This window comes from Ochotona princeps, chromosome 4 (genome assembly GCF_030435755.1).
Source record: "Ochotona princeps isolate mOchPri1 chromosome 4, mOchPri1.hap1, whole genome shotgun sequence".
Taxonomy (NCBI): domain Eukaryota; kingdom Metazoa; phylum Chordata; class Mammalia; order Lagomorpha; family Ochotonidae; genus Ochotona; species Ochotona princeps.
The window spans coordinates 60,804,981-60,827,430 of NC_080835.1; the positions used below are offsets into that span (position 1 = coordinate 60,804,981).

The window sequence follows — 22,450 nt, forward strand, 5'->3', positions numbered from 1 at the left end:
CCCTCTGGGTAACTCACTGTAGATTTCTGGTCAAACTACCACATCTGACCTACAGAATTCAGCAGATTGGACTTTTTAATGACTTTCCAGATCCTAGTTCCATCCCCTCGTGATTCTTGGTTACTCGAGTTCTCAAGCTATTCTTGCCTGGTTTCAATACAATGCCTTTTGCTAACACTAGTTTTGTGGGACTTGCTGCTTGAATCCAAACAAAGGTAAAGCTACATCAGATTACCCAAAATGCTTGTTAAAGACAGCAAACAGAAATTCTGGATCCAAATCCAATTTCTCCTAAAACAAATTTGTTGAGCTCTCAACAAATTCTGTCTCTCTGGTCCACAAGCCACTACCTACCAAAGGATAATATCTGGCAGGATATCCGAGACTTCACCCTCTAATAATAAACTGGTTCAGACACTGCTGCATTCTTCTGGATAACTTTTTGGCTCCCCAGGTCCTCAACGAAAGTTCTTCACATTTCCTTGGTTCTACCCATTGACACAAGGCAGTGAAGGAACAAAATCAGAAAACAAAAGAGTTCAATTCCCTGTCTCTTTTCCCCAGTTAAACACACAGCGTATTCATTAGATATTTTACATATAAGACTCATTTAATATTCTAATTCTTTTTTAATTCAAAATTAAAGGTTAGCCTATCATAATTACATTAATTTCTATTGAGGTTGCTGTCTGTATAAAAGATACATTGAAAAAGGATGAAATTATACTTGCCCAAAACACTTTTGCTTGACAAATGGTTTCTTCAGCAAAATGAGATTTGTCCAAATAATCAACACGAATAAGTGTTTTAGAGATTTTAAGCAAGAAAACAAGCTTTCATGAAATATCCTAAAATAAGTAGCAAGAATACTAAACCTACAAACTTTGTCATTTTGTCATTTAATTGCCCAAATTAAAAACTAGTATTGTTTTGACCTTTAAATTTCCACCCCACTATAATGTTCTGTGATGTTGATGTGAAAATAGTGCCAAATGATTTGACAGATAACTCACTACAATAGTGACTTAAAGTCTCCAAAACATGAGCAACATTTTCTTGTGCCTTTCAGATGCCCGGGAAAGTCAAGGAAGGACTGTAGTCTCCCATCCAAGAAAGAATTTTATATGCACTTTAAAAAAAATACACGTGCTCTGGAATTGATTGAGTTCAACGTAGCTTTTACAAAGCAGAAAAAGTTCCCAAGGCAAAGTGAGCAGAAAACAAAATATATTGAGAGAAAATAAAAACAACAAAGCAGAAATCTTTCAAAAGAGTAGAAAGTGCTCGTCTCTCTGTGTGTGTCCCTGAAAGGTTTTGATCCTACTCTGTTTGTTATCCTAGCAAAGTTCCTCTGAAGAAAGGTCTCAGTGTAAGCTCTGCTTGAAAGAAGCCAACCCCCTTGGAAATGGGGACAGCTCAGCCATTTATTAATGTCAAATATGCAGCCTGCATGAATTAGTCAGCTTGTCTTTTGGAAGCCATACAGAAAGGTCCTCCTGCACCTGCCTCTTCTGAGTATCCTGACACTTCTGGCTTGAACAACAGCAGTAATTGCCATCAGAAAGTTAAAAAAAAAAAAAAAAAAAAGAAGAAGAAGAAGAAGAAGAAGAAAAGATAACCACATTCTACTTTCTAAATAGCTGAGCCATGAATCTTTAGAAAATGCTTACTAAAGTCTCACCAGTGATCACAAGCATTAAGCTTGTTTAGAAGTGAAAGGCAAAACAGAGTCATTTTTCCCAAATTGGCAGAATCTAATCAAATTACTACAAAACTCACCTTGGAAACAAAGGAAAATGGAGCAGAAGAAGGCCGGATTTCTTACTGGCAGTACCACAGTGGCAAATATACCAGAATAAGAAAAGCTGCCAAGTGGAAGACAGAAAATGAAAGAACTTTCTAAAAACAGCAAAGTTCAGTGCAGATGAATTCCCAACTGCGAGGGTGAGCTTCGTAACTATCACACTGGTATAAGGCCCAGCCTTTTTCTTTATTTATAGCACAATTCAAGATCAGTAAATTACATGAAAAAGAAATGGCACTCATTTCTGGGATTGGCATCAGACATCCTTCCTACCAGCTGCGATGACATCATTTCAATCTATCTTTTACTTTTCCTATTCATAGGACAGGGGTTGGGCACTTGCAGACAGGCAAAAGAGGTTTCAGCCTCAAATTCAAGGGGACATCCCTGCTCGTGGAGAAACAAAGTGGGCCCCTCCCACTTAGGAAAGGCTGTCAGGAAATCATCTCCATTGCGAAGGTCACTGGTGGTGTGGGGGAGGGCAGTCACAGAGGTCCTTCCTGGAGATGCCGCAAAAACAGTGGGGGCCTGGGAAATCGGTCTCTTCTATTGCAGCCCACTAAATCTAATGATAAAGAAGGGGCAGTAATTATACGTAGAAAACCAAAAATGAACAGGAATGTGGATGGAAGTGAACATACAAGCAAAAAACTGAAAATGATCAGACGTTGCTCAGTGTTGTCTTTGCAAACTGCCATAGAACTCTCGAATCCATCGCTTCATGTATTTAACTTCCGAGGTGCGGGCTAACAGGACAGACTTGGGATCGAATGCGTTGTTGGCTCGGAGATCTAGATGATGGGCTCCATTCAAGATGGTGATCGCAATCAGGGTGTCTGTGATGTCTTTGGTGACTCCACCTCCTGACCAGGGGTCTAGGTCACCATTGCTGCAAGTAAGGATAAGACAAAAAATTAAGGTTGCTAGTTTTTCATATCTACACTCAAATCAGATAGCAGAAGCAAACTACAGGCATAATACCTTAACTTATAAACTTATAACAAAGGGGATTCGATCTCAGGATGTGTCATATGGCAAGCATATGTCATATGCTTCAAACAGTTTTTATAATATTTCTGCAAAGAATATCTATCTATCTATCTATCTATCTATCTATCTATCTATCTATCTATCTATCTAACATCTATGCAAAGAAGACTGAAGTTGGTCCTCACCCCCCATGAATTAACCTAGACAGTACTTGGACTCGAAATTCAAAAGCCTGAAGTACCACCCAGCTTCATCACCCAAAAGCAAGTTATCTGACTCAGTTTCCTTACCTGTAAAATGAGATAACACTCTATATGATTGAATAACGACTACACTGTGGTGTATGTGAAAGAATTTCATTAACAAAGTGCCAGACACATGGAAGTCCCTTATTAATGCTGGCTTCCTTATTCCTAGGACCTAACTACCCAAAGCACTAAGGAAAAAAAAAGGAAACTCAGATTTTTGTTGTTGTTGTTCAATATGGTACAGGACTTTGGGAAACAGTGATGCAGAACTGAAAGACTATTCCTGGAATCTGGAATCAGATAATGTGGACATTATTAAAAAAAAAATCTTCATTTTACCTTAGCTTTAAAGTTAAGGTTATTAGCTTTGGCTGGTTCATATAACACATTTCAGAATAACAGGCTCAGTCACCGAAACAGATTATTTAATTTAGATGAGTTTTAAAAGGTGTAATCACAAGCAGCATCCATTTTTAACAGTTTTGTTGAGATAAAATGCACCCATTTAAAATGCACAACTTGGGGGGCTGACGCAACGGCTCAACTGGCTAGTCCCCCACCTCCAAATGCTGCATCCCATATGGGTGCCGGTTTGTGCCCCAGATGCTCCATTCCCTGTTTGTGGCCTAGGAAAGCACTCAAGGATAGCCCAAACCCTTGGGAACCTGCATCCGCATGGGAGACCCAGAAGAAGCTCCTGCCTCTTGCCTTCGGATCGGCTCAGCTTTGGCTGTTGTGGACATCCAACCAGTGGCATCATTTTCTTCAAGAAGGTTCTTGATTTTCATTTCTTCAGCTACACGTTAGTCAGTTAGTAGCATGTTATTTAACTTCGTGGTATTGTTAATTTCTTTTTTCTCCCTGATGTTGATTTTGTTTTGTGGTTCTTCATTTAAGGGGATGTATAGTAGCTGTGTAATGGAGACTGTCATATCTAGTAACATGTCATTTAACTTCATGGCATTGTAAATTTCCTCTTTTCTATTGTTGATTTTGTATAATGACTTTTCGTTTAAGGGGATGTACAGTAGCTGTGAAATGAGACTAACATCCAGATGTGAGGATGCAGTAGTATGCATTTCTGCTTCCAGACAAAGATGGACTTACAATGAGACTGTTCACTGTATCTTGACAATAGGATTCTGGACTCTCTGCCATTGTCCATGCCTGCAATGATGGACATACTGTGTATGAAGAACTATATGTTAGTAATGATACAGAGGAACTAGGTGGGGGGAGGGTATTGGGGAGGGGATAAGGGTATATGGAACTATAACATAAAATGATAATAATAATAATAAAATGTTAAAAAAATAAAATTAAAAAAATATATATATAGTTGATATTTTGACAGGGACTGCATTGCATCTATAGATCAGTCAGTTTGAGTAGTTCCACCTGTGGTGAATACTTACAATATTACGGTGCCTCTGCATCCAATTAAAGTCCATTTTAAGTTGGATTTTCTCACATTAACAAATGGGGTTCAATTACTCTTAGCAATTTCCAGCTTTATGCACCACTTTCCCAACCTTCCTCAAAGCTGTTGATCAAGACCCGGGCTTCTGCAACTGCTTCATAGTGACCATTTCTGCATGGCTCATCTAGATGCAGCTGCTTAACTGGCTCCTCCAAACATCACATACTGTAACAACTGTGCAGATAAGGCACAGTGAAAGCACAGATCAGTCATGGCAGGATCTCTTAGAACTGAGGCCTAAAGTGTTAATCCCACCAATTACATCTCTCTGCAGGAAACTTGAGTTGATGACATTCTATATCCAGTGAAGTCACAGAGTCACAAATTTCTCCATTTTCTTCTTCTGTCTGTACTTCCAGAGCTTTTGTATGTGGAGCATAAGTACTAAAAACTCTCACATGTTCACTTTGTGGTTGTGTTACTAAAGATTGGCCCACAATCTGATCCCTGATGACAAACCCACCTTAAAGGAATCCATGCCGGTGGATCCCCTATTGGTACTCTTCCATCTGGGTCTTTGTGGCTAATAGGGACAGTAACTATCAGCCAAGCTGAGAGAGACACTCAAAAGAGCTGAATTTCAAACACCATCTTTTGTTTATTATCTTTCCCAACACACGATCATGAGACATCTTTCCATTTAAAGAAGAGATTTTTTAATTTCTACCCACAATGTTTTATAGTTCTTAGTGAACAACTTGTATTTCTTTAGTTAAATTGATTCCCAAGTACTTTATTCTTGATGTTCCTTTATGCCAAATGTGTCCTTGTATTATTCAGTCTACACATGTATACAGTAGTGTATAGTCTATAATGCCTTTCACAGTTGGTCATTATTACAATTCTTTTATAGAGAAGAAAGCTAATGCCCAAAGAAGTTGTAAAAATGAGATGCATCTGAGATCCCAAGTCAGGCCTTACATCCTAGGCCAGTGTTTGATTTTATTATACTCAAGGGTACATGACTGGAAATCAACAGCAACACCCCCTTTAATGCATGTGTTCAGAGGAAGAACATCATGAGGTTTGAGGTTAGATACAGCTGGCTTCCAGGCCCAGGTTTACCTGTCCTCATGAAAAACTAAGATTTCTAAGAATAAAACTGGCATCAAAATGCCTGTCTGTAAATACATGGCTCATGACAAGAATCAGATTCTGTTTGTACATATGTGCCCATCACTTGGCAGATATGCACATGCCACTTGAAACTATTTACAGAATGTTTTTATGTGTGCTGACATTTATTTAATATGAAATCCACTTTTCCAGCATTATTTAGAAAATATTAGAAATAAATAAATCCTGAAATAAAAAGGTTACACTAACAGATATATGAAATTATTCTCATAATCTACATAATCAAGATAAATTCTCAGCTATACATATAATACAGATGACCACTAAATAATATTTTTAACCAGAACCTTTCCTCTGCACTTCAGAACCAAAATTCAACTCTTTACTAGACCCTTTTACTTGGAAGTCTCACGAGACATCTCAAACTCAGCAGGTCCAAAACTGAACCCCTGATAGTCCCTACTTTCCAACCAGCCCCTACCCTCCCATCATCTTCTCCATCTCTGTTAATGGCAAATTTATCCTTCTAGTGCCCATACAGAAAAGCTTGATGCTACTCCTCAATCTTCTCTCTGTTTAACACAATTTCACCTGACAAATCCTATCAACTGTATCTTCAAATATACCCAGAATCTGATCATTCTCACCACATCTGCTGCCATCACCCTGCTCCAACTCACCATTTTCTCTAACCCAAAATGCTGTAAGACCCTTTCAACTGAACTTTCTGGTTCTAGCCTAAGGTTAAATCTAGGAATAAAAGTACAGCCAAATGACCCTGTTAAAGTCTCAGTCAGACGTAATTTTTCCATTGAAAACACTATAAGGCTTTCCATCCCATTCAAAGCAATAAACGAAGTCCTGATTAGAACATGCAGGTCTGGGCCCTCTGTTGTCTCTGAGGTTTTAGCGCCTGTGATTCCCTCCCTCACTCAGTACTAGCCACACTAAACTCTTTATCTACCTGCGGAACATGCGGGGGACACTTAATCCTTCAAAACTTTTCCCTTGCCTGTCCACTTGCGGAGTACTCTTCCCCTTCTAGCCTCACGACTAGCTCCTTTACTTCTCCAGATCACTTTTCTTTAAAAAAAATATTATTTTTATTCAAAAGGCAAAGTTATACAGAGAGGAGAGAGAAAGGAAAAGAAAGAGAGAAATATACAGAGAAAGACTTGGTTCACTCCCCTTCTGGGCCAGGTGGAAGCCAGGAGCCAGGAGATCTTCCAAGTCTCCCACATGGGATCATGTGCCTTGAGTTATCCTCCAACACTTTCCCAGGCCATAAGGAGGGATCTGGATCAGAAGTGGAGCACCTGGGACATGAATTGGTGCCCATATGGAATACTGGCACTTGCACATGGAACATTAGTCAACTGAGCCATCATACTGAACTACCACCCCACCCCGTCCCAGATCACTTTTCAACAGACCTTAGTAGGATCTGTCTTGATCAATCTAAACATCAAACCCTCATCCCTCCTCTGGACACTTCCCAGCCCCTTTGCCAGGTTATCTTTTTCTCCTTAACATGTGTATACAAGTTAATAGGTGGTATTACATATTTCTCAAACTGGAACTCCACCAAGGGAAAGATATTCATTTTATTTCTTACTAAATCCTCAATTCTTACAACAAACATTTATTGAAAGAATGAATACAAAAAAAATGAATGCATACAAAATGTTAAGTCTCTAGTTGTCTATGACCTTATACTGGATCCCCAGCATAGAGATCTATAAATACATGTATGCAAGTTCATGGACATTGTACATGGAAAAGCAGAGCTGATACAAGTGACAAATTTAAGCACTAACTTATAATGACCTTCAGCTGTGTATAGTAATGAATGAACAATAAACCAAATCAGCATCTCTTTTAAGTTTTATATCCTTACTAAGTTGTACAATTCTGGGTAAAACATCTATGAGCCTTAACTTTCATGTATATTACAGGGGAAAAAAAGCATTTTCAAAAGAAAAATAATGCCCCTTCAGTGATATTGTGAGAGTCAAACTAAGTAATATACCTGGAAGTAAAGTATAAATTATAAAATATTGCACAAATAACAGAATTACAATTATTATTCTGTGAGCATGAGAAGTGTTGATACCTCTTAGAGGTAAATCAATCATGAAAACAGATGTGAAAGCATTTTCAAAAAAACTGGCCAGAATATAAATTTAATCAGAATTTTCCACATAAACTACCTGAATAAATCCAAACAATAAGTATGCATTTGAAATACAATATTAGAGGGCTGGCTTTGTGGTGCAGCTGGTTAAACTCTCAGTCTAACTATTCACTTTAACCCGCTGCATCACAACACAATCGCTTTTCACTTTTCTTTTATTGCCTTTTGAAGATTTATTTTATTTTTATTTGAAAGGCAGAAGTACAGAAAGGAGAGACAGAGAGCTCTTTCATCTGCTGGTTCACTCCCCAAAACTGGAGCTTGATGCAAAAGCCAGGAGCTTCATCCAGCTCTCCTAGATGGGTCCACAGACCCAAGCACTTGAGCCATCCTCTGCCTCTTTTCCCAGGCCATACGCAGAGAGCCGGATCAAAAGTAGAGCAGTCAGCGGCGATTGTCATATCTAGTAACATGTCATTTAACTTCAGGCATTGTAAATTTCTATTTGTTGATTTTGTATCACGACTTTTCATTTAAAGGGATGTAGAGTAGTTGTGTAATGGAGACTATCATATCTAGTAACATGTCATTTAACTTCATGGCATTGTAAATTTCCTCTTTTCTTTCTATTGTTGATTTTGAAACATGACTTTTCATTTAAGGGATGTACAGTAGCTGTGAAATGGAGACTAACATTCAGATGTGAGGATGTAGTGTGGTATGCATTTCTGCTTCCAGACAAAGATGGACTTACAATGAAACTGTTTACTATTTCTTGACAATAGGATTCTGGACTCTCTGCCATTGTCCAGGCCCGCAATGATGGACATATGACTGAGTATGAAGAACTATATGTTAGTAATGATATAGAGGAACTGGGGGGGAGGGAACTGGCGAGGGGATAAGGGAATACGAAACTGTACTATAAAACAATAATAATAATAATAAAATGAATTTAAAAAAAAAGAGCAGTCAGGTTATGAACCTTCACCCATCTGGGATGCCAGTGCCACAGGCAGGGGCTTAGTTCACCAGCCAAGGTGCCAGCTCCAAGAAATACAATTCTAAATTCTTTTCCATTATCACCATACTTCTCTTAAAAAAAAAAAAAAACAAAATCAATAGGGGAGCCAGTGTTGTGGCATAACTGATTAAGCCACTGTCTGCAGTTGCTGGCATTCTATATGGGAGCTGGTTCCAGTACAAGGTGCTGCACTTTGATCCAGCTTCCTCCTGATGCATCTGGGAAAGAAGTAGAAAATGGCCAGAGTGTTTGGACCCCATAAGAGTGACTCATATGAGGCTTCAGGCTCCTGCCTTTGGCCTGGCCCAGTCCCGGTTGTTGTGGCCATTTGTGTAGTGAACCAGCCATCAGGTGAAATATCCCTTTCTATCTTTCGCTCTCTCTCTCTGTAACTGACTTTTAAATAGATAAAACTTTTAAAAAATCAATTCAATTACAGTCAACCAACCACCTCAGCTATATGTTGGCAGTGAAAGACTGGGCAAACAGAGACTCTATGATCGACTATGTCAATCAGTGGATTCTGCAACGACCTCATCGTGCTTGGAGTGGCGAGATTGGCAGTGATTCATAACTGCTGAACTATCAAAACCACTTGAGTGAGACCTTTTGAGCATGCCCCACATCGGGGACCTGGGGTGGGTGGGAGACTGGGTGGGGCTTCTCCCTTAAAGTCTCCCTTTGCCTCAGATATATGAAGGAAACAATATGGAAATAATAGTCTTATCCATTTTCCTGTAGCCCTTGAAACTTTTTACCCTAATTAACTATGAAAGATTGTCAAAAATATAATGAAAACTGGGGAAAAATCAATTCAATTACAACTTAAGAACATAATTCTTTTAAAACACTATAAAGAGGTACTTTTTAAAAATATAATTAAGAACAAAAGGGATACTTTCCCTGCAAAGCATGAATGTTAGTTTGCAACTACCAGATAAATTTTTAAAGTAAGCTACACAAGGAAATAGATTTCCTTAAGTGAACAAACAGCCTTTATCGCTGTTAGAATTCAACAAGCCTGGTCCAGATAGAAAACTCTCCATTATTTGCAAAACAAAAAGGCTACCCCAACAGCCACATAATAAGCAAACTGCATTTGATTTAAAAGGTCATCTGAAACTTTCTAGTGACTTAGCAACAGTGTTTGGAGTTGCTGAGAGACCCAGGATGCACATGGCCTTGATTTTCTTGGTCCTGAACATGTGAAAACTAAACCAAGCATTGAGGAATCAACAAAACAACCCCCTCCCCCCAAAAAAAACTGGCTTTCCTGAGAGGTTCTTGATTCTTGAGTAAAATTCCCACCTTGCAGTCTCATTTATTCACTGACAATAATTAATCCTTCTAAGGAATTATGTTAAACTAATCAGTTCCACAGGGAATCCTTTTTGGACTTATATAGAAATAACTGAGATGACTGCTGGTAAAACAACATCTATACACAGGAGGAGGGGATAAAAGAACCAACAAACTCTGTAGGATTTCAAAAATAGGAGAAATGAGACTCTAACAGCTACTATTTATTAAAATTTGATCCATTCATCAGATGTTCACTAGAAACCTCCTCTGTGCTTGGCACTGAGGTCGACCCAGGGGATTCAGCAATGAATAAGATGAACAAAAACTTCTGCTTGTAAGGTGCTAATTTCCACGGGAATTTACTCCTTGAAATAAGCTTCTTGGTCATTATTTCTAAGTCAGATGAATTGACAATCTGCCAAAGACTACCCAGCTATTTTGGTGAAGAGGTAGGACAGTCCAAAGTTTATCTGACATCAGAGTTGAAGGTCTTCACTGGCAAAGCTCCAACAATTACAGATTGGATTTTACCAGAAAAGCACATTAGTGTAAGGCAACCTGAACAACAAGTTTCTATCTGGATGCCTGGACATTTTCTGGCACATCAACCAGAAATATTTTACAGTTGGTAACCACTGAGCACACAAAGCAGAAATACCCAAGGATATTCCTTTATTTTAGGCATGCGCTTTCTTCGTTAAAGGAGGATAATTTTGAATTTTTAAATATATTAAAATTGTTTATATTGCATTTTTCATATCTAGCAGTCTTCAAAAAAATCTCTTGCTGAGATCTTGGGGAAATTATAGTAATTATTTGCTCTCTTATCAGCTGACAATCCCAACGTTCAAGTCAAAACATGAAAATTTCAAAGTCATAGTCAGATACAATAGAAAATCTAGTTAGTGAACTCTGATGCAAACCAGGATCAAATCTGTAATTTCCTAAGAAGTAGCATAACAAAGAAAAACAAACAGGGGCTTTTTGTTCAGACAGGCCAAGGTTTTAATCATTAAAACAAAGTTGCATAGGCTTTGGCAAGGGACTGAATACAGCAACCTGTAATTTCCTCCTCGGTAATAAAGGAACTATTACCACTACTTCACAGGGTTGTTGTCAGGATTCAACTAAATAACTTATTTACAGCACATTCTGCAGTACTTATGGTAAAACAAAGCAAACACTCCACAAGTTCTGTACGAACACTGAAAATGTTTAATTATCATTAATAATCACAGTTAACAATAATAATACAAGTTGAGAACAAGACATAATGCTTAATGTTTGTACTGGTAAATGTTTTTAAAAATATTTTAATTTTATTGCTGTTGCGATTATAAGCCTCTAAGTACAACAATAACAGAGTATCATCCCAGTCAATTAAAAGCTCCAACATACCATCAGCAAAAATTTACATCATTATGGATTCAATTGACATAGTAATGAGTAACCAATATGTTAAAAGTAAATGCGAGTTCCTAGCCACCTTCTGTGACCACCTCATTGACATTTCAATTTTAGTTTATACACAACATATAATGATGTAAATTTTTGTTGATGGTATGTTGGAGCTTTTAATTGACTGGGAATGATACTCTGCTGGCTCTGTCTTCAGACCAGAAAGGGTATACCTAAGAAGCCATTGAACTTGACTGGACAATAAGATGCTGGACTCTATGTTTGGTATACGTTTGCAATGGGGGAATCTCAACTGAACTTGAGCTGTGGTTATGCAACAAGGTGGAGGAATCCACCATGGTGGGAGGGTTTGGGGAAGGGTGGGGAGAACCCAAATACCTATGAAACTGTGTCACATAATACAATGTAATTAATGAGTTAAAAATAATAAATAATTAAAAAAAAAGAAAATATATTTAACATACACCCAAATACAGTCAACTTGAACCAGTGCCAAAAAAAAAAAAAAGAATAATAGAGCATATAAAATTCTCTCATTTCAGCATCCTTTGTCTTTTACAAAGAATGGGAAACTATGACGGGTTATTACTGTTATTGTTCTGTTTTTGTTTTGAAAGGAAAGGAGACAAAAGAAACCTCCCATCCATTGTTTCACTCCCAAAATTGCTTGTACCAGCTAGGCCTGGGCCAAGCTGGAACCAGGAGCCTGGAATGCAGTCCAAGACTCCCAGGTGGGTGGCGGGGCCCTAATTATTTGAGCCATCACCACAGCCTCTGATTAGCTGAACGCTGGAATTGGAAACAGAGGTAGTGCTTGAACCCAGGCACTCTCATGTGTAATGCAGGTATTTCAACCAACCCCTACAGTGTATTCTATATTGTTTCACCGTCCAGTATTTTCCTGGTTGTGTTTTCTAAGGTAGTGAACAAATGTATGCATTGCATAGTTTCTCTTGGATCAGCAAAGACTCACCTAAAAATTATATTTGAGTGTGAACTGATGTTTTTGCCTCCATACAAGGTAGTGATCCAGGAGGGCCTTGGTCTCACACCCCATTGTTTAAAACATTCATCAGAAAACTCTTCCAAGTTCCACAAATGAAGTTCAAACATGTCATCAATACCATTAGTACAAAAGGGCATGACCATTTCTGTACAGGCCTAAAAAGAAAACCAAGAAAGGATCCAAAAAAAAAAAGTCACAAAGAGATTAAATAGTTTACCCAAGGTTATACAGCTAATTAATAGCAAAACGAGGGTTTTAATTCAAGCAATTTAGTTTCAGAACTACTTTAATACCACATAATTTTTTGTCACCTACCCATACAAAGGATTCACTGAAAAGTCACAGAAATTAGGACTATCTGGTTTTCTTTGTAAACTTCTTTATTTTATAGCATCACATTTAACCCTTACAACAACTCTGGAATATATTACTATTAGCCCCATTATATGAATGAAGGAACAGAAGCATAGAGGACCAAGTTAAACACTCCTTCTTGTATATATATTCCAATCAGAAAGCTTCCTTTATAAGATCGGTAAGTATCTAAACACTCCTTCTGATTTGTTTCCGCAAAAATGTTTCTTTTGTAAGACTTACCAAGATCTATTACAATATTAATTTAACTAGTTATCTTTCTCATCAGTGTATATTTGCAAATATACACTGTAAAAAATACACTGTAAAAAAAAAGATCACCTTTTATTTATTATTGATTGTATCTTTGAAGCCAAGAAAAGTGTCAGCCACATAGTGGGCACTCAAAATATATGAATGTATGTCAAAAAGTTTGTGGAAAAATGAAATTAAAAGATATTTGGTGTTGACTAAATACACAAGAGAAGATATAAAGAAATCTGTTTGGGTTCTTGCCATGTAAAATAACAGAGCCCAGAATTCTCTTCAGTGAAAGTGAGTAAAATCTTGGTTACTATCTATTACAGAACAATTTTTATCAGCGGAAAAAAACTTCACTTGGAGAAATTATAGATTCACACTTACCTGATAGCTCCAGCCCAGGGATCCGAGATTGCTGGTTGCTGTCTCTGAAATATTCAGGCATTTTGCCTGTCCTGAATAATTGTGATATACATTCAGAGCTTGGAAAATATTCTGTAGCAGCCGTGAATCGGATACATTGGGATCTTTCAAATACTGGCACACTACCTTTCATTTTTAAGAGATAAACAAAGAATCAGAATATAAATATGCAAGTGCTGTTTAATAACACAAAAAATGTTTTTGATCATTAAACACTTAAGCTTTTAAGTGTATCACGTAATAATTACTTCCCAGGTTACAGAAATAAATCAAAGTCACTTGTGTGGAATGCAAAGGCCCTTCCATCTACCATTCCAGGCTTCTCTTTGAAGCCTTTACTCCAGCCTGGTAAAGCCATTCCCTGCCAGACCAAGCACTTCCCTTCCACTTTACCCCTGGAATGCTTTCCCCATTCTCACTCTGCACCAATGCCTGGAAAAACCAATACTCGGTTCAAATATCATTCTCTTTTCTGAGGCCATTCTTGCCTGTTATCTCAAGTCAGGAAGAGCCAAATCACTCTCAACTTAAAGCCCCATTGTATTCTTCCTGTATCTGTTTATCCAAGTTCCTTGAATGCTCTGCTGTAGCATTTGCCTCCAGAACACTTCCCTTAGCACTCAGCAAGAATATCTAGGAACTAACTACTAAATGAATTAATAAAATTGTGTGAAGACACAAAATTTGAAAATCTTATGGAAAAACCATAAACTCAAAGGTCTGTGGTATGATAGGAAGCAGAACTCCCATCTATTTCTATCACTAGCATATAATCAGGACTTGGAAGTCTAGCTCTAAAAATCGCAGCAACACTTAGGGGTTATGAATGAAGGCTAAGACTAACTAAACAGGAGCACGGAACTTTATGAAGAAGAGAAATACTGTGTATCTTCATAAGGTCTGGGCTATATAGTAAATGGTATAATGTATGCATTTCACTGTAGAGTTTACCTCTACAAAAGAAGAATCAAATAAATGCTGAATTCTAGTTATTACATTAAAACAAATATATGAGTACAGGATGTCTGCAACATACTTTGGAATGTATTACAAATCTAATATTGCTTGCAGCACCGGCAACCCATATGAGCAGTGGTTCAAGTCCTAGTCACCTGATGGATTTCTAATCCCAGTCCCTGATAATGCGCCTTGGAAAACAAAAGATGCCCCCAAGTATGTGGGTCCCTACACTCTCCTGTGAGACCCAGATGAAGCTCCCGCCTCCTGGCTTCTAGTTTTGGCCTGGCCCAGCCCTTGCCATTGCTGCCATTCAGAAAATAAACTTGTGAACTCAAGATCTCTCTCTACCTCTGCCCTTCCCTCTCTCTGTGTATTTCTGATTTTCTAAATAATGAATGGATTAATTAAAATCTAAGATGGATTTAAGGATGGATAGAAGGATTGATAGATGAATGGATGCATGATAAGTTAAAATAGCAAAATATTATTTATAGAAGCTAGGTAGCAAATAAATTTTTTTTAAAAAAGAAGCTAGGTAGCTAGATTTTTATTATTCACTCTGCCTATTTTAACTTTTTCATAGGTTTATAATTTTTAATAACACAATACTTGGAGAAAAAAAAATCACAGGAAGAGGAACCAAAACTGATAAAGACAATAATGGCCATAGATTATTAAGCACTGGATTTACAACCTTAACATAATCTAAACTTCAAAAATTCCACTATATTGTCCACTATATTACAAAAGAAACTAGTTCTTAGGCTAAATCATTTTAGTCAGGTTACCTAGCAAGTAACTGGTAGAATACAGATTTTGTCTGCAGGTGTCTCTGGCTATGAGATACTCATCTTAATCATTATGTTAAAACGCATGGTATGCTAGTGGCAAAGAAAATAACACTAAGACTGCCTCCCAGTCAAGGCTTTGACATGAATCTAATGATCTTTTCCCTTCCCGTTTCATCGGAGGGGGGGAGGAACCAATATATATAAACACACATGATGTGAGTTCTGACCAAAATGAGAGAAACAAGTTCAGAGAAGCAGCCAGAGAAGAGGGACCCAGTTACCCCAGTTCTGTAAGAATTCTGAGCAGCAGCAATAACAAGACCTGGACCAGGGACATGCTCCCAGTCAAGAATGGAGGGCAAGGAGAAAGCAGCTAAGAAAGATGCCATAAGCAAACCAGCCCCATCACGGTTCTGCTTTGGGTCAGCTCTTAGCAACACATCCTTGGGAGAGGAAAGAGGAAACTTGAAGAAGCAAGAGGAAATTATTTACAGGGAAATTTCTATGATTCTCCTCAATTATATTTTTTACAACATTTTTATGGAATGTTAACTGGTACTTGTCAAGTAATTTTTAATAAGTGTTATGTTAGTAAACATGAGTAATTCTCTTGATGTCAAGACTTGTCTAAGTCTTTAACAAGTCCACCAGCAAAGTGACTCTCCAAAAGGAATACAGAGTGTACATCACTTCCCCAAGTTCTTAGAAATGCTAATTGCAAGAAAAAATTAAAAATTAAGATGTCCATATAATGGTATATGATTTGAAAATATGTGAAGTTATAAAAATAAAGTACAACAGGCTGTGTGACAGAAATGAAGAAGCAAAACCGGGCTACACAGAGAGCTTTACAAATTTGTCATGTGTAAAGCAATAAGGAAATGCAAGTTGAAGAAACTTAACAACCATACAGGGCTTTACTTATTTTGACAGCGCTTGATTACTCATGGTAAATTAAAAAAAAAAAAAAAACTACCATTTGCATTGCAGTTTTCTCAGAAAATTTCCCTAAGAAATACAGAATTCAGAGATCCTCAAGATAATACAGAAATCAAGAACAAGTCATGGTATCTATTAATATAATGTATCACTAGCACTTGGTGGGTATTCTTTCCTAACTCCAGACACCAACAGGTGACTCAGTTTTCTCAAAAGGCAGCACAAAACTATAGTAGATACACAAAAGGCAGAGATACATTCAAGCCCAGCATGGTAGATGAGGCAGGGTGACAATGCAAGCTGGGCAGGGGGCAGGGGAGGGGGAAGAACTGATGTGTAGTAAGTGGCCACAGACTCAGAAAGGAACACCAGCTAGCAAGTAAGTGTGACTCACATGCTGGCATCAGATCCCCTCTTACAGCTAGAACACTGGGCCTCTGTCAGCCAAAGAAAAGGAGTCCCCATGTATAGCCATCTCCGCAAAGAGCAGTTACTGTCACTCCTTGAAAGACACAAGCATGGCTGGAGACCGGCACCAGCTGACAGTGTTTGGATTTTGCCAGTCCCAGTTACACAAAAAGAACATCGTGATCAGAAATTTGCCCTGTGCGGTAGAAATTCCATGTCCAGATTCAAGCCATCTTCACTGTCCTCTGTAAGGTCAGATCACCTGTAGAGTCCACAGTCCAATTCTGAGCTCCACACCTTAAGAAGGTTGCTGATGCACATCAGAAAATCCAAAGGGAGCAATCCAGGTGGGGATATGGGACACTGAAGAACAATGGAAGCAGCCCTAAAGTTGGTCATTTATTTCATTCCCAACTTTTCACAAAAAGCTACAATGAATATCTTACAGTCAGATCTTTACAGACAGAGGTATTTCACAAAGTTTGTCCAAAAATGGAACTAAAAGGGAAGCTTATTTTTGGTGTAGTTTTGCTTGTTTTTTGTTTTGGAAGGCAGGAGAGCCAGAAAGACCTCTTATCCACTGGTTGATTCGCCCAAGTGCCTGTAACAACAGCAAGGGTGAGTCAGGGTGAAACTAGGAGGTGGCAACGACATCCAGGTCTCCTGTGTGGATGACAGGGACCCATTACTTGAGTCATTACCTGTTGACTCCCAGGATGCAGGAATCCAAGGGGATCAGGACTCAAGCCCTGGTCCGCAGATACAGGATTTGGCATCATAAGGGGTGTCCTAACTGGTGTGCTAAACACCTGTCCCAGATAAGTTTATTTCTCGGCAAGAAAAAATTTTTTAAATCGATGTATAGTTCTTTCATAACACATATTTTCACTGAATTTTTTGAAGAGCTATTTTATAACCTTAACTGTTTACTTGGGAGAAATTCAGAGAGATTACTGATTCAAAGGAAATAAATATCAAATTGCCTTATGGTAAAGAAGTACCTGTTTATAATTCACTAGTATGTCTAACAGGAGGCGTGAAAAATATCATTGGAATTTTTTTTAAAACATTTGCAAACTTATAATGGGAAAATTTTTTGAGTGGTTATAAAGTTCCTTTCTGAATCAAGATTCTGTAAGTTCAAATATCATCCTGCAGCCTATCAATTTGTATGTACTTCCCTAACAGTTTTGGTAATTACTGAATAAAACTAGCAAGACCTCAGCACTACTCCCATGCTTCTTCCAAAGCTTTAGGAGACATCTACACACTTTTATCAAAGATGTAGATACATAAAATATGTAAAAATTGAGCTCAATCATTATGAATTTACCATATTTACAAGTCAAACATAGTCAAATACTGGCAAATTTGGTTCAATCTGTGGTAATATTTCAACTCTGATAATCTGCAGATCTTGTTGAGGCAAAGCACTTGGCTTGTTGATTATTGTCACCCAAGACTGTGAACCAGTCAGATAAGGAAACAGTCCCTGAAAACCACCTCCATTCAAAACAGTCAACATCCAGGAACAGGATGGATAGGAATAGGATGGAGTTCATGGTTCCTGCCTTCAGCCTGGCCGGTATTAGCTGTTGTGACTAGAGAGTAAACCAGCAGACTGGAGTTCTCTCTCATTGTCTCTTCCTATTACTCTGCCTTTCAAATAAATACATAAATCCTCAAAATACGTATTACCCAGGAAGTCCTGTACCATTAGTTTCTACTTATTTTGGTGGACACTGGCAAACAGCTTCTTCTGAACACTTTCTACACAAGGACTATCATTCCTACTTATGCCATAAGTGCACTGGAATGAGAACCACTGGGACTGCTAGGGTCAACACAACTGAAATTCCTTGAGGCCAGGTATCTGCCCTATGATGGCCCAGGGAGCAATACGGAAGGACCATTTCCATTTCAGGGAGGAGAAAGCAAGCTCAGAGAACTCTGACTATAGATAACACATCAGAAAACTGTATAGAGATGCTAAACTCAGATTTTAACCATAGATTTCTGGCATAAAACATTGCAATGTAGTAGGCAAAGCCACCATCTGTGGCACCAGCATGAGAGTCCTGGCTACTCCACTTTCAATCCAGTTTCCTGCTAACGTGCCTGGGAACACAGTCCAAGTCCTTGGACATCTGTACCCACAGGAGAGACCCAAAGGAAGCTCGTGGCAGCTGGCTTCGGACAGGCCCAGCTCTAGCGTTTATAGATACTTGGTGAATGAACCAGTGGATGGAAGATAGCTGTGTCTCTCTGTTTCTCTACCTTTCAAAAAAATTTTTTTAAGTTTTTTAAAGTTTTCCTTCTCTTTCTTTTTCAAGATTTATTTTTTTTTAAAGATTTATTCATTTTATTACAGCCAGATATACAGAGAGGAGGAGAGACAGAGAGGAAGATCTTCCATCCGATGATTCACTCCCCAAGTGAGCTGCAAAGGCCGGCGCACGCCGATCCAAAGCCAGGAACCTGGAACCTCTTCCGGGTCTCCCACGTGGGTGCAGTGTCCCAATGCATTGGGCCGTCCTCAACTGCTTTCCCAGGCCACAAGCAGGGAGCTGGATGGGAAGTGGAGCTGCCGGGATGAGAACCGGTGCCCATATGGGATCCCGGGGCTTTCAAGGCGAGGACTTTAGCCGCTAGGCCACGCTGCCGGGCCCTGAGATTTATTTATTTTTATTGGTAATTCAGATATAGAGAGGAGGAGAGACAGAAAGGAAGATCTTGTGTCCACTGATTCACCCCGCAAGCAGCCACAATGGCCAGAGCCGCGTCAATCCAAAGCCAGGAGCCAGGGGCCAGGAGGCTCTTCCAGGTCTCCCACATGAGTGCAGGGTCCCAAGGCTTTGGGCCATCCTCGACTGCTTTCCCAGGCCACAAGCAGGGAGCTGGATGGGAAGAGGGACCACTGGGATGTGAATCAGTACCCACATGGGATACCGGCACATGCAAGACGAGGACCCTAACCACTAGGCTACTGCATTGGGCCCACGTTTTTCCTTCTCTCATAACATTATTATATTGTTATCTAACTAGTACCAATTTAGTGCTAACTATACATAAGAGCCTGTGAAATATAACAGTACTAATAAGCATTGTAACTGTTATCATCCCCATTTTGCAAATGAAGAAACAGCACAGAGAGGTTATGAAACTTGTCCAAAGTTACACGCCAAGCAGGTGGCACAGCTGAGATTCTAATGCAGCTTCCACTTAAAACACTACACTACATATTCTCAATGTTGAAAGCTAATGTGCAAGAAAAATTACAACACAAGCTGCCTAAGTATATCTGTCATCTTATGCTCATTCACTTTTTAAATAAATGTTCTGATTCTTACAATATCTTCCTATTTTTCTGTTTGTGTTAGGTAAAAAGTAAAAAGGTTTTGCAGCAATATAAAATCATAAAACATTTTTAAAATTGTATTTAAAAATTTATTTTATGTTTGTATTTTAAAACTATTTAAACTTTTGACTAACAAATAATATGTGCACATTTTTAGGGGTTATAGTGCAACATTTTAACACATATACACACAGCATATACTGGTCATACCAGGCCATTTATTTTTCTATTTCCTTATCTTTTCTTTGTGTTTGGAGTCAGTTGGAGTCTACCAAGCTCCATATGCAACAGTAAAAACAAAACAGTCAAGTAGCAGAGTAAATGAGGTTCAAGTATCAGTACTTGAAATGGACAGGCATAATTCGCTGTTTCTTTCAATAAAGGTAAACTTTCAGGAAACACTTAAAAAGAGCGTTAGAAAGTCTACTTCAGTAATTCTGGTTTAAAGGGAATTGAAACAGTGGAGACGGTGCAACATTCAGGCAACTTCAGTAACAATCTCATCAGATCTACACCCAAATATTTAGGCTCTGCCCTCTGACCCCAACATATATAAAAAAAACTAAAGACAATGATTTGTTTGAAAGTTTTAAGTGTTCCAACCTATGAGGATAAGCTTTTGAATAAAAGAAAGAAAAGTGGGAGGCAAGGAAAAAAGTTTTTTAAAAGATAGGTTAAAAAAAAAAGATCAATCTCCTTTCAGAGAGCATAGTCCATCCACATTAGAGAAAGGATTAAGCAGATACATTCAGCTTTTCTAACAGATTCTCTTTCTCTAAGACTTCAATACCCCTCTCACACTCACTCAGATAATCACATTAGTTTTGTCAGTAAAAGCTCCCTTTCATAGAATGCACCTAAACCGCTTAAACCACCCAGAGAGGTCGCATACATTATTAAACACCAAGACAAACGGAAGAGCTTTTCCAACTTATGTCTTACTATTTCACTCTAAACTTTCCGCATGCTCAGAAGGCTAAGCTAAAATATTTGATGGATGCTCAACTAAAAATAATGACTGCAAACTTAACAAACTACAGTATCCTTTACAACTGTTCTTTAAGCTGAAAGAGATGTAGCTGGGACAGTCAAATGACGAGTTTGCTTTCTCTTTTCTCGCCTTCCTTATATTTTACCAGCCAAGTCCATGATTATTTCTGCATGAATGTTGCAGCCTCTGTTAACAGTAAACAAAAGCAAATAGAGTCTGAGGGTGAAAAGCCCAAAGACAAATTAAAAAGAATGATACTTGAATTGACACGGAAAATGGCATTTAGTCGCTACCCATGGATCCTTCAGAACTGTATAAGATCCAGGCAGAATTGGAAATCACCTGCTTTTCTTCATAACCCAACTGTTACATATTATCTTACCATCCTAAGCCTGAGTTAGGGACGCAGCAAAGGACGGCTGTTTGTCAGCCCTTTAAAATGGAGGAAGTGTATCAGAGGGAGGAGGAATTTTGGGTAAATGGAACTATCCAAGTGAAAGAGTGATCCCCAACTGGGTAGTGTTCTAGGGATTAGGGGGTTGGGAGAACAGAGAGGGGGGTCAAGAAAGGAGACTCAGAAAGAAAGAACAGTGAAAGAAAGTGATCCAAAGCTAAAAGTTTGGGAGGGAAACACGTAGCAGAAAAATTCCGAAAATCAGATGGGACGAAATTGGGAACAGAGGTAAAGGAAGTTCCTCACTGAAGGGACAAGAGACAACAATGTTTGATTGAGTGAAAGCAGGAAACGGGATCACAGATACATTATACATAATCAAGAACTCCATAATATACTTTTATCATGAGAAAGGAGAACTTTGGTAATAAATAACTGAAAAAGGAACAACAAGAACTAATTCTGGGCAAAAGACAGAAACGGTAGGAGAAAGAGGCAGCTATCTTCCCTGAAAAATAAACTAATATTACATAAATATATATGCATAAAGACTAAAAGAAGAGTTGTGCTGATTCAAAAATAGAGAACACATTATCTGAATACTGGTCCAAATGCTTAGCAGAGCAAAGAAAAATTTTTTTTATTTACATGGAAGACTCAACAGCAATATCTCAAAAGGAATATTAAAGAAGTGGGGAGAAAATCAAAGTCAGCTGTCCTTCTCAATGTTCCAAATTTTGGTGGATCAAAAAGCTGAATTTCTGTGGTTCATTTTCTCAATCAGTCATCAAACTATAGCCCTCCGGCCAAATGCAGCCCACTGTCTACCTGCTTTTATAAATGAGGTATTATTGTACACAAACATCCTCGTTTGTTTATGTATCATCTATTATTATTTTCACACTGCAGCTGCATGGCTGAACAATTGTGACAGAGCCCATATGGACTACTAAACCTAAAACACAGCCCTTTACATGTATCATTTGCCAATCTCTGTTCTAAATAATGAGGGAATTCCCCATATGTTTTTATCATCTGACAACTCATCTGTTCTTCAAGTGGGAACGAAGATGCAAATGTAATCTCA

At 38.4% G+C, this 22,450-nt stretch overlaps 1 protein-coding gene across 5 annotated transcripts in view; it reads right to left on the reverse strand.

Annotated features, from left to right (window-relative positions):
* Positions 1 to 1,971: 1,971 nt before the first annotated feature.
* Positions 1,972 to 22,450, reverse strand: part of PRCP (prolylcarboxypeptidase) — a 76,631-nt gene continuing 56,152 nt past the window's right edge. For 4 of the 5 annotated variants that reach the window (XM_058663661.1, XM_058663662.1, XM_012928335.2 and 1 more), the window contains 3 exons: positions 13,484 to 13,648; positions 12,452 to 12,639; positions 1,972 to 2,693 (listed from right to left, as the gene is read on the reverse strand). In XM_058663661.1, coding sequence (XP_058519644.1) covers positions 2,477 to 2,693; positions 12,452 to 12,639; positions 13,484 to 13,648 — 570 coding nt within the window. In that variant the 3' untranslated portion in view covers positions 1,972 to 2,476. The remainder of the gene's footprint in view (positions 2,694 to 12,451; positions 12,640 to 13,483; positions 13,649 to 22,450) is intronic. The other variant, XM_058663663.1, reaches the window with a different exon arrangement.